Source organism: Musca domestica, unplaced genomic scaffold, assembly GCF_030504385.1.
Source record: "Musca domestica strain aabys unplaced genomic scaffold, Musca_domestica.polishedcontigs.V.1.1 10, whole genome shotgun sequence".
NCBI lineage: Eukaryota > Metazoa > Arthropoda > Insecta > Diptera > Muscidae > Musca > Musca domestica.
This window is the reverse complement of record NW_026712115.1, coordinates 13,733,882-13,747,997: the sequence shown is the minus strand read 5'-3', so window position 1 is coordinate 13,747,997 and position 14,116 is coordinate 13,733,882. Positions and strand designations below refer to the sequence as shown.

General features: G+C 35.0%; 1 protein-coding gene across 4 annotated transcripts; it reads left to right on the top strand.

The window, feature by feature from the left end:
• Positions 1–971: 971 nt before the first annotated feature.
• On the top strand, positions 972–10,791 carry LOC101896487 (sulfotransferase 1 family member D1). 4 transcript variants are annotated; one of them, XM_020039412.2, is made up of 5 exons: positions 998–1,124; positions 1,499–1,611; positions 9,546–9,880; positions 9,937–10,069; positions 10,131–10,791. In XM_020039412.2, the coding sequence occupies exons 3-5, from the start codon at positions 9,546–9,548 to the stop codon at positions 10,668–10,670; spliced, it is 1,008 nt and encodes a 335-aa protein (XP_019894971.1). In that variant the 5' UTR covers positions 998–1,124; positions 1,499–1,611; the 3' UTR covers positions 10,671–10,791. The 4 variants fall into 4 exon arrangements, with proteins under 4 accessions (XP_005190961.1, XP_019894971.1, XP_019894973.1 ...); XM_005190904.4 differs by lacking the exon at positions 1,499–1,611 and having other exon boundaries at positions 972–1,124; XM_020039414.2 differs by lacking the exons at positions 998–1,124; positions 1,499–1,611 and adding an exon at positions 1,165–1,279.
• The last annotated feature ends 3,325 nt before the right edge of the window (positions 10,792–14,116 follow it).

The window sequence follows — 14,116 nt, the reverse complement described above, 5'->3', positions numbered from 1 at the left end:
GCATGAAAAGTTCTGCCAGGACAAGCAAAACTGTTTTTTTCTTGCCTTATTTATCGTAAAAACTTATATAAATAAAAGAATCCTACGCCAAATTGCCATGGAATATTGTAAAACAATGCATTGAGACACTGTAACTTTTCAATTAACTTTTATGCCGAAGTGTTTAACATCGATTTTAACACTTGTATGTATGTAGTATATGTATGTACATACATAGCTACACAAAGTTTGAGGTTGTATACAAACACGAATGACAGAGTAGAAATAACTAAGAAGCACTCTGGCATCTCACCTCGAAGCAGATGGTGAGCACAAAGAAATCAAGCGTGTCACAAGATAAGCAAACTTTCGTTTTTACAACGAAACTTCATCGGATGATAACAAAGGGAGGCAATCAATAAAAAATGTTGGCTAGTCACATTCACACATACCATTTTGTCGGGAAATGTTGCTCGCATTAATATGGGTCAGATGTAGCTTGGAAATAATTTATAAACCGGTTTTGTCGATTTGTACAGTCAACTCCGTTTAATTGCCTTTTGAAATATATATCTTTCGGCAAGCTTCCAAACCAAAGCAATTTATGAGTATTACTTTTTTCACTCCGTTTACATCTTCTAGGGTCTATTGCATGTATTCACAATGTAGTCCACATAACTTTATGTGTGTAATTTAAATTTGCCACATGGATTTCTACTATATCTAGAATGATTGGGACGGAATATGGTATAACTTTTCTACAGCTTCCATGGATGGAACCTTCCGTATTTGGATTCAGTTTTTTTTTCGGTATGTTGTATGCACAAACTACAAACTCTTATCAAAGACCGTGAGATATTAAAATAATTGAAAATATTCATGCGGATTGATTTTAACGAAAGTTTACTGTATAAAGGTTGAAGTGTTTCACTTTTCACCTAAGTGAGTGATATGCATACAAAGAAACCAATATGTATTTGATAATTTGTAGTTTTAATACACCACATCTTTGATTCTGCTCTTACTCTAAACGACAACAGTTCTCGTTTACGTTGCAGTCTGAAGACAACATTCGATTTGAACTGTTCAAATCAATAACAATTTAGTGCAAGTGTATAATTTTCAATTAAATTGTTCTAGAAGTCGTAAGTGACAAAATTGAAACATTTCATCAAAGTGATTAACAAATTTTGTTAAAAAAATCGGATTTAAATATACTTACATACAATCGTTAACTTTAATTTTGCGAACTGTTAATGTACTACATGTTGTACAGCAAGTGAATAATCTCGAACTTCTGGTGAGGGACTTTGTATCAACTTGGCAGTGATTTTATAAGAATCAATAAAATGTAATGTAAAATGTTTTCGAACGTGCATCATAAATGCTACGAAGAGTTTGGGGAAGACAACTCGATATTACACGTTAGCTGAAAATTCCGAAAGAAGAGAATAATAATATTCGAGATTGACAAATGACTTTAATAAAGGGTTTTAATAGTCACTTTCTTTTTAATTAGCTTCCTGCAGCATCGACGTTTCAGTTTGACTTATATTACACCAACGCTGTGTTTTAATTTGTGATGTAGCTTTTAATACTGCATTATTGTCGTCAACGCAAAACTGTATTAAAGTAAGTTTGCATACAAAATATTTATCCGGGTTAAGCCTGATTATGAACCAATCACGATAGTTTGACTACGGGAAATATACGCCAAATGTATTGTGATTTGTAAAATATCACGGTTAAAGATTTTGTAAACAAACTCTTTATAACAACCGCTCAAATGTAGATACGTTCTAAGCAAAGCGAATGTTCAATACTCTCCTTTAATATTCAGGGTGAGATAAAAAACTGCAACAAAGTCAAACGCCATAATTTTTACATTTTTTTTTAATTTTAAAATGTAGGAAATAGCATCAAATTTTAAAATAAGTTTAGATTTGTTCGAATTGGTCACCTTTGGCACGAACTATGGCCTTCAAACGGCCAATGAAATCGTCACACGCTACCCGAATGTTGCTCTGCGGTCATTCCATCATTCCCATCCATCATTTTCGTTGCTGTTTGCTTTGTGTTTATAATTGATGAAAAATACTCATTTGGTTCAAATTTGGGGACAAATTCTCGCATTCGATATCGAAAATTTTCGATCGAAATCAACTTTGAACATGTATTTTGGGAATCTATAGTCATGTTCTCCACTTTTTGAAAAAAACAAAGTTTTCAGGAAGGCCATAGGCACGAACTATGTCCTTCAAACGGCCCGAATGTTGTTCTGCGGTATTGTGGTCCATGAAGCGAGGAACCTCATTTTGTAACCATACTGGCGTGGCGCGTGCTGAGTACGATGGTGCTGAGTCCTGTTGGAATGTCCAAAGTCTGCGGCCAAAATGTTTGCGTGCCCAAGGCTTTAATACACGCTGTGTTAATACACCTTCAGCTGACCTCTTTGGCAAGTAAACACGATAATTTTGTTTGTTTACAAACTGCTGGACAACGAGTATTTTCTTATCGGAGAAAACCAAATTCGGCAGTTCAACACTTTCGGTCAAGCGAAGCTACTCTTTAGCTCTTTTGAGTCTATTTTTTTGTGTTGCGGTGTAAGTTCTTGCACTTTTTGGCAGTTCAATGGCTTTACACCGAGCTCACTTTTTAATATTTGCCGAATGGAATATTGCGATATCTTCAGCTCACGAGCCATTTTTCGGCCCATGCGACGCAGGTTTAGATCAAGTCGCTTCTTTACTTTTCGAACCATTTCTGTTGATGTTGCTGTTTTCTTCCGACCACTTACTTGACGTCAGGCCAGTATTACGGTAAAGAGTGATGGTACGAGAACCAAAACATTTATTCACATTTAAATGCTGGAGTGCTCTAACGATAGCCACTTGTGGCTTTCCTGCCAAATATAAAGAAACCACACTATCACGCTTGAATTCCATTAGGAATAACTTTTTTTCTGGAAAATTCTCACCAAAATGTCACTGGAATAATTTTAACGGTTGTCGGACGAGTGGCTTAGAAATGTCAGCAGTCTGAAGTTGGTTGCAGTTTTTTCATCTCACCCTGTATTTACCAACTAAACAACAGGCAACATGCTCCTATTTTTATACAGCCAAATTTACTTGTTTGTCCATTTTTTTCCTACAAGGTTGAATTTTTGGTGTGCGGCAAATTAAAGTAAAAAATTGAAAACCCGTAAAGAAAGGCGAACAGTCGGCTGGGCTGACTATATGATACCATATACCACTATGTACATTAGGCAAAACTACACAACAATTGTGTATTATGGGTTCAGAGCAGTTATAATTTCGAATCCCTTTATATGATATAAGATAATTTTTGGAAAATTTTGAAATGTGCGTGAGGTTCCAGTTATAGAGGACGGATGTATTACTTTCGTTTAATACTAATAACATCACATTTATAGAAAAATGAAATAGACCCCTCTTCAATTTCTACATCTGTATCTTTAGACAACTTTCACCAATCAATTTTGATTTTTTTATCATTAAAAAATTTTCAGATTTTTTAAATGGAATACTTCTTGTTCAATTACATAATCTACAATTCCTGGTTCTTCTCGGCTACGTCTCTGAGAATGGTAACATATTGCTGAGACATAAATGTCATCGTTTCGTGTATAACACGAGTTATTGAGTCCCCTTAATGTCCTCTATCCATTTTGGACGAAGACGTTTTTTGTCATATGTTGTAGTACCAATTACGAACTTTAAATAGGAAGTTTCAAACAATTTCGATAAAAAGTGTTACTAAAATAAACAAAGTACCGAACCGGGGGTACCGTTATGTGGGAGCTATACGACATCGTGGACCGATATAGCTCATCTTCGAATTCAATCTGCCTGCAGACAAGACTAATCTGTGCAAAAGTTTAGCTTCCTATCTTACTTCGCTTTGACTCTAGCGTGATTATAACAGGCGGACAGATGGACTGAGAGGGCTTAATCTTCTTAAAATTTTACGCTTAGCAAGAAAATATATACTTTGTTAGGTCTAAAATTATTATTTCGATGAGTTACAAACGGAATGGCGAATTTAATATACCCTACATATTATCTTTGGCGGAGGGTATAAAAATACATATTAGTGAATTAGAAAATAATGTATTATCATCAGCAAATATTTTTTATACCCTCCACCAAAAAAGGTATGGAGGGTATATTAACTTTGTCATTCCGTTTGTAACTCATCGAAATAATCATTTTAGACCCAACAAAGTATATATATTCTTGATCAGCGTAAAATTCTAAGACGATTTAGCCCTGTCCGTCCGTCTGTCCGTCTGTCCGTCTGTTGTAATCACGCTACAGTCTAAACGAATTAAGATAGGAAGCTAAAATTTTGCACAGATCTCTCTTTTGTCTGCAGGCAGGTCAAGTTCGAAGATGGGCTATATCGGTCCACGATATCGTATAGCCCCCATATAACGGTACCCCCCGATATTCGGTATTTTGATGATTTTACCCACATTTTTCAACGGAATTGTCTGAAAATCCACACAAGGAGTTCTTTGTGGGTACTTTATACCTCGGCAGAGAATTATCTATATAGGTCCACAATATCGTATAGCCCCCATATAACGGTACCCCCCGATATTCGGTATTTTGATGATTTTACCCACATTTTTCAACGGAATTGTCTGAAAATCCACACAAGGAGTTCCTTGTGGGTACTTTATACCTCGGCAGAGAATTATCTATATAGGTCCACGATATCGTATAGCCCCCATGTAACGGTACTCCACGATATTCGGTATTTTGATGATTTTACCCACACTTTTGAACGGAATTGTCTGAAAATCCACACAAGGAGTTCCTTGTTGGTACTTTCTACCTCGGCAGAGAATTATCTATATAGGTCCACGATATCGTATAGCCCCCATGTAACGGTACCCCCCGATATTCGGTATTTTGATGATCTTACCCACATTTTTGAACGAAATTGTCTGAAAATCCACACAAGGAGTTCCTTGTGGGTACTTTACACCTCGGCAGAGAATTATCTATATAGGTCCACAATATCGTATAGCCCCCATATAACGGTACCCCCCGATATTCGGTATTTTGATGATTTTACCCACATTTTTCAACGGAATTGTCTGAAAATCCACACAAGGAGTTCCTTGTGGGTACTTTATACCTCGGCAGAGAATTATCTATATAGGTCCACGATATCGTATAGCCCCCATCTAACGGTACCCCCCGATATTCGGTATTTTGATGATTTTACACACATTTTTCAACGTAATTGTCTGAAAATCCACACAAGGAGTTCCTTGTGGGTACTTTATACCTCGGCAGAGAATTATCTATATAGGTCCACGATATCGTATAGCCCCCATGTAACGGTACCCCCGATATTCGGTATTTTGATGATCTTACCCACATTTTGAACGGAATTGTCTGAAAATCCACACAAGGATTTCTTTGTGGGTACTTTATACCTCGGCAGAGAATTATCTATATAGGTCCACAATATCGTATAGCCCCCATATAACGGTACCCCCGATATTCGGTATTTTGATGATTTTACCCACATTTTTGAACGGAATTGTCTGAAAATCCACACAAGGGGTTCCTTGTGGGTACTTTATACCTCGGCAGAGAATTATCTATATAGGTCTACAATATCGTATAGCCCCCATATAACGGTACCCCCCGATATTCGGTATTTTGCTGATTTTACACACATTTTTGAACGGAATTGTCTGAAAATCCACACAAGGAGTTCCTTGTGGGTACTTTATACCTCGGCAGAGAATTATTTATATAGGTCCACAATATCGTATAGCCCCCATATAACGGTACCCCCCGATATTCGGTATTTTGAAGATTTTACCCACATTTTTGAACGGAATTGTCTGAAAATCCACACAAGGAGTTCCTTGTGGGTACTTTATACCTCGGCAGAGAATTACATATATATGGGTCCACAATATCGTATAGCCCCCATATAACGGTACCCCCCGATATTCGGTATTTTGAAGATTTTACCCACATTTTTCAACGGAATTGTCTGAAAATCCACACAAAGAGTTCCTTGTGGGTACTTTATACCTCGGCAGAGAATTATCTATATAGGTCCACAATATCGTATAGCCCCCATATAACGGTACCCCCCGATATTTGGTTTTTGATGATTTTACCCACATTTTTCAACGGAATTGTCTGAAAATCCACAAAAGGAGTCCCTTGTGGGCATTTTACCTCCTCAAAATGAATTGTCTATATAGGTCCACGATATCGTATATCCCCCATATAACTGTAACCTCCGATATTCGGTATTTTGATGATGTTAGCCACGCTTTTCAATGGAATTGTCTTAAAATCAACACAAGTAGTTCCTTGTGAGTACTTCACCCCCTGAGAGAGAATTGTCTATACAGGTCCACGATATCGTATATCCCCCATATAACGGTAACTCCCGATATTCTGTATTTTATGATTTGACCCACATTTTTCATCGGAATTGTCTGAAAATCCACACAAGGAGTTCCTTGTGGGTACTTTATACCCCGGCAGAGAATTATTTATATAGATCCACGATATTGTATACCCTCATATAACGGTACCCCCAATGTTCGGTATTTTGATGTTTTTAGCCATATTTTTCAACGGAATGATCACAAGGGGTTCTTTGTACACAAGGGGTTCTTTGTGAGCACTTTACCCACCGACAGAGAATTCGCTATATAGGTTAACGATAACGTATAGCTCCCATATATCGGTACCCCGCGATATTCGGTATTTTGATGATTTTAGCCATATTTTCCAATCGTATTGTCTGAAAATCCACACACGGAGTTCCTTGTGAGTACTTTACACGCAGATATAGATTTGTCTTTATAGGTCCACAATATCGTATATCCCCCCATATATCGGCACCTTCCTATATTAGATATTTTAAAAATTTTAAAAGAATTTTTATTGGATTTTATTTTTTTGAAAATTTTCTAATTCGTTCCAAATGGTGGAGGGTATTCAAAGTTCGGCCCGGCCGAACTTACTGCTTTTTTACTTGTTTTTTTTGTTATTGTCCGAATGCAAAATGTTAAGGACACCTTTTCGGAAAAATTTTTGACTTTGGAGTGTACCGCAGTAATAATGCTGACCCTGCGATGCTTACCGTAACGCAATAAATCCAGATAATGTAGGTTGTTCCGTATATATTTAAACGGGCTATTGCATTAAAAAGAAATATAAATATATTTCAATCGCTTCACTGTTTTGCCGTTCGCTTGATATTAATTTGAACCTCAAAGTTTCAACAAGGTTTTTAGACTATTGTATTTTAGTTTTTAAAATGTGTTATTACGGAGCTTGACGAAAAATGACGTTTACACAGTATCGTTAAAATCGGAAAAATACCTAATATTGGGTGCCGAAACTTAGACCTATATCGACAGGTGTTTGCAATTAACACCAAATTTGGTTTAAAATTGTGTTATTGTATATTCTGGTACAGTTATATGGGGGCTATACCAAAACGTTTACCTATATGGCCCATTTTCAATACCGAAAATTCTAAGTACTGCATCTCATCATTTTATAAACCTACTTCATTTCGTTTAAAAGATAAAGATATTTAAACAGGCTTGCGGACATAGAACTACAAAAAAAAAAAAAAATAATTAAAAAAGCAGTACAATTTCACACACTTCCACTGAATAGACATATTTTTCATAAGAATATGGAATCATAAAAATATGGAATATTGGGAGGTACGTTGTATGGGGATATACGATATTGTGGACCTATATAGACAATTCTCTTTCAGGGAGTAAAGTAGTCACGAAAAACTCCTTGTGTAAAATTTCTGACAATATCATTGAAAAATGTATCTAAAATCGTCAAAATACCGAAAAGGGGGGGGGGGGGGGGGGGCGGTTATATGGGGCTATACGATATAGTGAACCTATATAGTCTATTCTCTTCCCGGGGATAAAGTACTCACACGGAACTCGTTGTGTGAAATTTCAGACAATTCCGTCAAAATACTGAATATTGGGGGGTACGTTGTATGGGTGATATACGATATCGTGGACCTATATAATTTATTCTCTCCTAGGGGATAAAGCACTCACACGGAACTCCTTGTGTGAAATTTCGGACAATTCCGTCAATAAACTGAATATCGGGGGTTACCGTTATATGGGGGCTATACGATATCGTGGACCGATATAGCCCATTGAATGGTAATTTGGAACAGTTTGGTTTAGGATCAACGGATGAGGCTTGAGTTTTGAATTTTTGTTATAACAGGGTCCCCTTGTAGGTTTGTGATAAAAAGGTGGTTTTGGAAATGTGCACTTAAGTACAAGAAAAGTGCTATATAGTACTATATTTGATACAATTTGGTATTTGGTGAGTTGATAGTGCTTTAAATCTGAAAATTGGTATTAGTCGTAGTTCATGCGTAGCCTGAACATATGGAGGTGGTTTCAAATTTGATATTGAGGTCTCTATTCGTATCTGGAATTGAGATATGGAGGTGGTTTTGGAAATATTTACTATAATTGAACGAAAAGTACTATGTTGTACTAAATTTGGTATTGGGTGAAGGGATATATCTGGAATTCTCTGATATTGAGGTCTCTCTTGGTATCTGGGATTGAGATATGGAGGTGGTTTTGGAAATGCGTACAGTTGTTCGAAAAATACTAAATGCTACAAAATTTGGTATTGGATAAAGGAATAGAGCTGAAATCTTGAAATTTAATATGGATGTCACTTTTGGTGCCAGTAGTCCAATAAACGTACGAAAAGTGCAAAATGCCACAAAATGTACCGAAGAGAGATGGAACTCTTAAATTTGGTATCGATGTCACTGTTGGTGTCCATGGTGTAGAGAAGGAGGTGGGTTCGGACATGTGTAGTATAACTATACGAAAAGTTTACAGTTGGGTCTTAGGACAGAATTGGAATTCTTAAATTTGATATGGAGACCACTGTTGGTATATAGTTTTGAAAGAAGGAGACGGATATGTGAATGTATACAGTGATTTTTCGAAAAGTACTACTCGTATTTGGTACTAAATTTGACGAGCTTGAATCCTGAAAGTTGATACTGAGGTCATTTTTAGTGTAGAACAACATTGGAAGATATTTTTGGCTAGAAAAATTGAATGTGGAACCACTGTGCAAGAGTTTATCTAATATGCCCTTCTGTAAAATTCAAAACGAAAGATTTTTCAGATTAGATTGGTAGAAAAAGTAATCATGTTTCGGTTATCCTTTTCGATAAAGGAAAAAAAACTTGAATATGAACTAGAACTGCTGAACAACTGAAAAGTTAGTACGATATATACAGTTTTGTTTGGAAATTTTGTCCAAGAAATAATGTTGAGTATTAAACTCGAAACTCTTAAAAAACATATGTAAAGTGTGTTTTCATCTCGTGTGCGTAACTCGAGAGTCAAATTTAATATATCTCTAATATATGCAGATTAATATCTTGAAAAAATTATTCCATAATATTTTACATTATTTTCAGTATGGTTGTATTCAATTTGTAAATATATAACTCTAATTTAATTTCAGATGCAAAATTGTAGCTTTAAAGCCGTTAGTATTCCTTTCGAGCAGATAGATAAACTTGCCATATCGGGAGGATATTCTGCTTTTTTTCCAACGAAACCTCCGCCAGTACAATTATGGGGCGAATGGAAAGAGCGATACTGCTCCTTAGCTAATACTTTCAAACCAGTCCTAGATCGGGTGCATAACTTTGAAGTGCGTGATGACGATGTGTACATTGTTACCAGTACCAAATGTGGCACTACTTGGGCTCAAGAAATGACCTGGCTCATAATGAATGATTTTGACTTTGACTGCGCAAAAAGTATCGACTTGACCATTCGCTCACCATTTATTGAGTAAATATTTCGACACAAAAATTCCAAATCAAATCTTTTACTGAAAATATTTTTAGATTTAACGGTGTAGTGCCAAATGTACCATATGATACCATTGATGCTGCCAATCGATTGAAATCGCCCCGTTTACTTAAATCACATCTGCCTGCCATGCTATTGCCAAAAGCAATATGGACAAAAAAACCAAAGGTAACTTTCAATGTAATTTGTGTGGCTATACCGCCAGTAAAAGATTCAATAACACTTTCAGATAATTTACGTTTTTCGCAATCCCAAAGACGCTGCAGTCTCATATTATCATCATTGGCGGGGCATGGTGGGCTACAAAGGCACTAAGGAGGACTTCGTGCAGTCATATATAGACGGTCATGTGAACTTCAATCCTTTCTGGCCACATGTATTGGACTTTTGGTATATGCGCAACTCATCTCAAATATTTTTCACCAGTTACGAGCGTATGAAATTTAATTTGCCATGTGTAATCCAGGATATTTGTCGTTTTCTTAATAAGACCATCTCCGATACTCAGCTGGATCACATGATTGATCATTTGTCATTCGAGAAGATGAAGGATAATCCTGCCTGCAACCATGTAAAGGAATTCGAAAGCATGAAGGCCGCAGCCGGACGAGAAGTTGAAGAATTTAGATTTGTTAGACGTGGTATAGTAAATAGCCACAAAGATGAACTTCCAAAGGGCGTCATAAACAAACTTGACGAATGGACTTATGAATACTTACAGGACTTAAATTTAAATATGGACGATTTCACCAGCTATTCTAAGTATTAATTTAATTCAGCACATTTACATAAATTATTTTATTAATTATATACATATAAGTAGCCAATTTATAATAAACGGATGAGTATACTTTCAAATAGAAATATTAAAGGGTTGCATTTTACGTAAATCTCACATTTTTGTTTACTTACAGCCTCTTTATTTCATTGTTGTATTATCAAAAATATGAAAATGCTAGACAGTGAAGGAAATAATCGAGTCAGTGTATGCCAATTTGTCTTTTGTAAATGCCAAATTTAGTTTATGGTGTGGTACAATAATTTATACATTAATTTTTTGTACTCGCATACTCCACTGACAAATCAGCATTTTCAAATAATATTATATGTGGCGAGTGACATATTTTCCGGAATCAAAAAATAAACTCGCATTTTGGTTTCGCGAAGGTTTTAGAAGCATTTTTCCTGTTTTACATTCGGATTACATTGCCTATATTCTACAATCACCACAGTTCTCCGATCTATTACTTTACGTTAAAATTTTGTTTTGTGTTAAAAGTCGGAAATTTCAAGTTATAAACAATATTAGTTTTGTGCATTTGCGTGCAAGAATCTTTCACTTTTACCTTTTTTGAGCTAGACAGACATTTGACTAGACAGACATTTCCTTACATTATTGGATGTGTAACACTTCCGATGAAAATTTTGGACTAAACCATTAAAATACTGAGTACCTGGACCTATATAAACAAAGTTCTGCCATTATAAACTACTAGATGAGCAATATTCTGGCAAAATCTAAATGCCAAATTATAAACAAATTGCCTCTTCCTTTACGTTTTAGTCATCAGTGATCGAAGTAGGGTGAACAAGCACAGTCAACTTAAAAAGTTTTTGAGTTTTGCCTTGTTAAGGCGAAGATCATATGTTTTTATGATTTAAGTGTTTGTTTTCTCTTTCGAGACGAGCTTAATGATCTGAAATTTGCAGTGAAAAGGAAAGCCAGATATACACTATCACACACTCACCACTATGCGACGCGTTTCGCCGTTGGTTAAGCGGCTCATCAGGCATATTTGATGTGGATGATGGCTTACAAGGGCCGTTCTCTGGAAAGTAGTATATATTTCGAACTTATTGCAAATTAGCATTTCGAAGTGTACTACAAGTTGACTGAAGCCGGTAAAAAGCTTTTTTGTATCTAATACTTTATTTCCAGTTGAAAGTTTGGGTGTTATTATTACGCTTAACCGTTGGGATAATTCTAATAGATATACGTTCCAAAAAATATATAAAAAAATAAGAAAGCCTCAGATTAATGCAAGGCGAATTAAGTATAAATTTTTATGGTAAAGCCTTTGGTATATAATTGTCAATTTTTTTTCAGATTGGATGCAAAAAATAATTCTAGAAGTTCAAACTATATCCATCAAGTTGACATAAATTTGTGAAAGAGATGCAGGAGTCCCATAGTCAAATGATATAATATAAATAAATATTTCGAATTCTTCTTATTCTACAAAAATAAGAAAAAAACCTTTAAATAAGAGCTTATAGCCTGTTAAGTAAACAAAAGAGTTTTTTTCTATAAGCAAATTTTGGTTCAACAAATCCAAACACAAACAAAACGAAATTCCAAATTAGACAATCAAAAAAATATCAATCGTTTATTCACAAAATCTAAACACATAGATTATCCCGTGTCCATCCAAACTTGTGCGCTCCTTCCTTGTTTTGAACTTCAACCCAATGTGCGTCGATTGGTCTATAATTATGACCTGTAGAGAGACTGCCAAATCTGGAAAAACCTATTTTTCATCCCTGACCCAAACTCAATGCCAAATTTCCTTTTGCGGATCAGGTTGACATTTCCGTCACCCCAATAACACTTTTAATTACAATGGAAAATCCAAAACCAACGGAGTCTATCATTTTAAACATAAACAAACAAACAAACACATTTTTTACGGAAATTAGCTTTTACTCCCAGACGGAAAAAGTAAATGAACTGAAATGAAAACTTTATTGTCTGAGTAGCAATGCCTTATCTGACTTAAGCAAACATTCTGCGAATAGGCTATAAGTCGAGGTAGAAATGTCCGACAGTCTTCGATACTTCGTTGTGTTACTGAATAAAAGAACAATATAACCCCTCAAATATTGTCATTTATAAAAGAGATATTAAGTTCTCCTGTTCTGCAATCTTTATGCCATCGATCAGATAAGGTGAGAAGCAGCAGTTGATTTAGTTAAATTACGGCTTTTAAAGTATTTGTTCTTCTACGAACAAATAAAAAATATAACAAATCAGATGAACTATATATATATATATATATATATATATATATATATATATATATATATATATATATATATATATATATATATATATATATATATATATATATATATATATATATATATATATATATATATATATAATTTGATCTGATATGAGGCGTTTGGTGTACAATGAAAAGCAAAATGGTTGAAGATATATATGAGAGGAATAGGGTTCGTCCTTGCCTCAAACAAATTACTTTCATCTGGAACAGAAAATGCGACCTGTACATGTCCACATCAACTCAGAATGTGATTCTATGCAGATCATCAAGAATAACTATATGTCTATCTCGTTTCCTTTAACATGTTACAAACAAATGCACAAAGATATAATACCCTGACTACCTTGTGGTATAGGGTATAAAAAATGAGTTCGCTCGACCGATCATTGAATACCCTCCACCATTTGGAAAAATATGCAAATTAAAAAAAAAAAGTCCTTTGAAAAATTGCTCTACAATCATAAAAATACCACATATAGGGAGTTACCGTTATAGTGAGGCCTATACAAAGACGAATACCTGCGTGAGCAACTTTCTGTCATAGGATGTAGTGATGTTTCCGGTAAAAAGTGCTATACATATGGAGACTATACCAAAACTTAGACCTATATTGACAGTTCCATACAAGGATGTATCAAACATAATGGGTAAAAAGGTGACTAAAACACCAAAAAAAAAAAATTAAATCTATCGGTAGAAGCCACAGAATTATTCTTATCTATTCTAATATTGAATGGTCAACTAACAAAAGTGGTAAACTTCTTGTATGCCATACATTGGACAAATATTAGAGAGCAAATTTATTTATTCTATCTTCGGTAAAAAAACACTGTAGAGACATAATGAATGAAGAATTTATAGGAATAAAGATTGCTTCAAATTTTTATTATAAGCCCTCCTACAACAGAAGATACCCCATTTTATAAACTTGTAACAAAATCAGTTAAATTTGACACATTTGTTGACAGAATAAATTTTCAAAATGTTCTAACCTGTTATAAATTAATTTTTAGAACCTTAAATAATGTTTAAGCCCATCAAAATATTAAAGGAAATTATTGATAATACTTGCAATCAAATATTAGTATCGTTGACAACGGAAATATTCCCACAATAGAGGTATTAACACCGGGAGTAATTCTCTTAAACC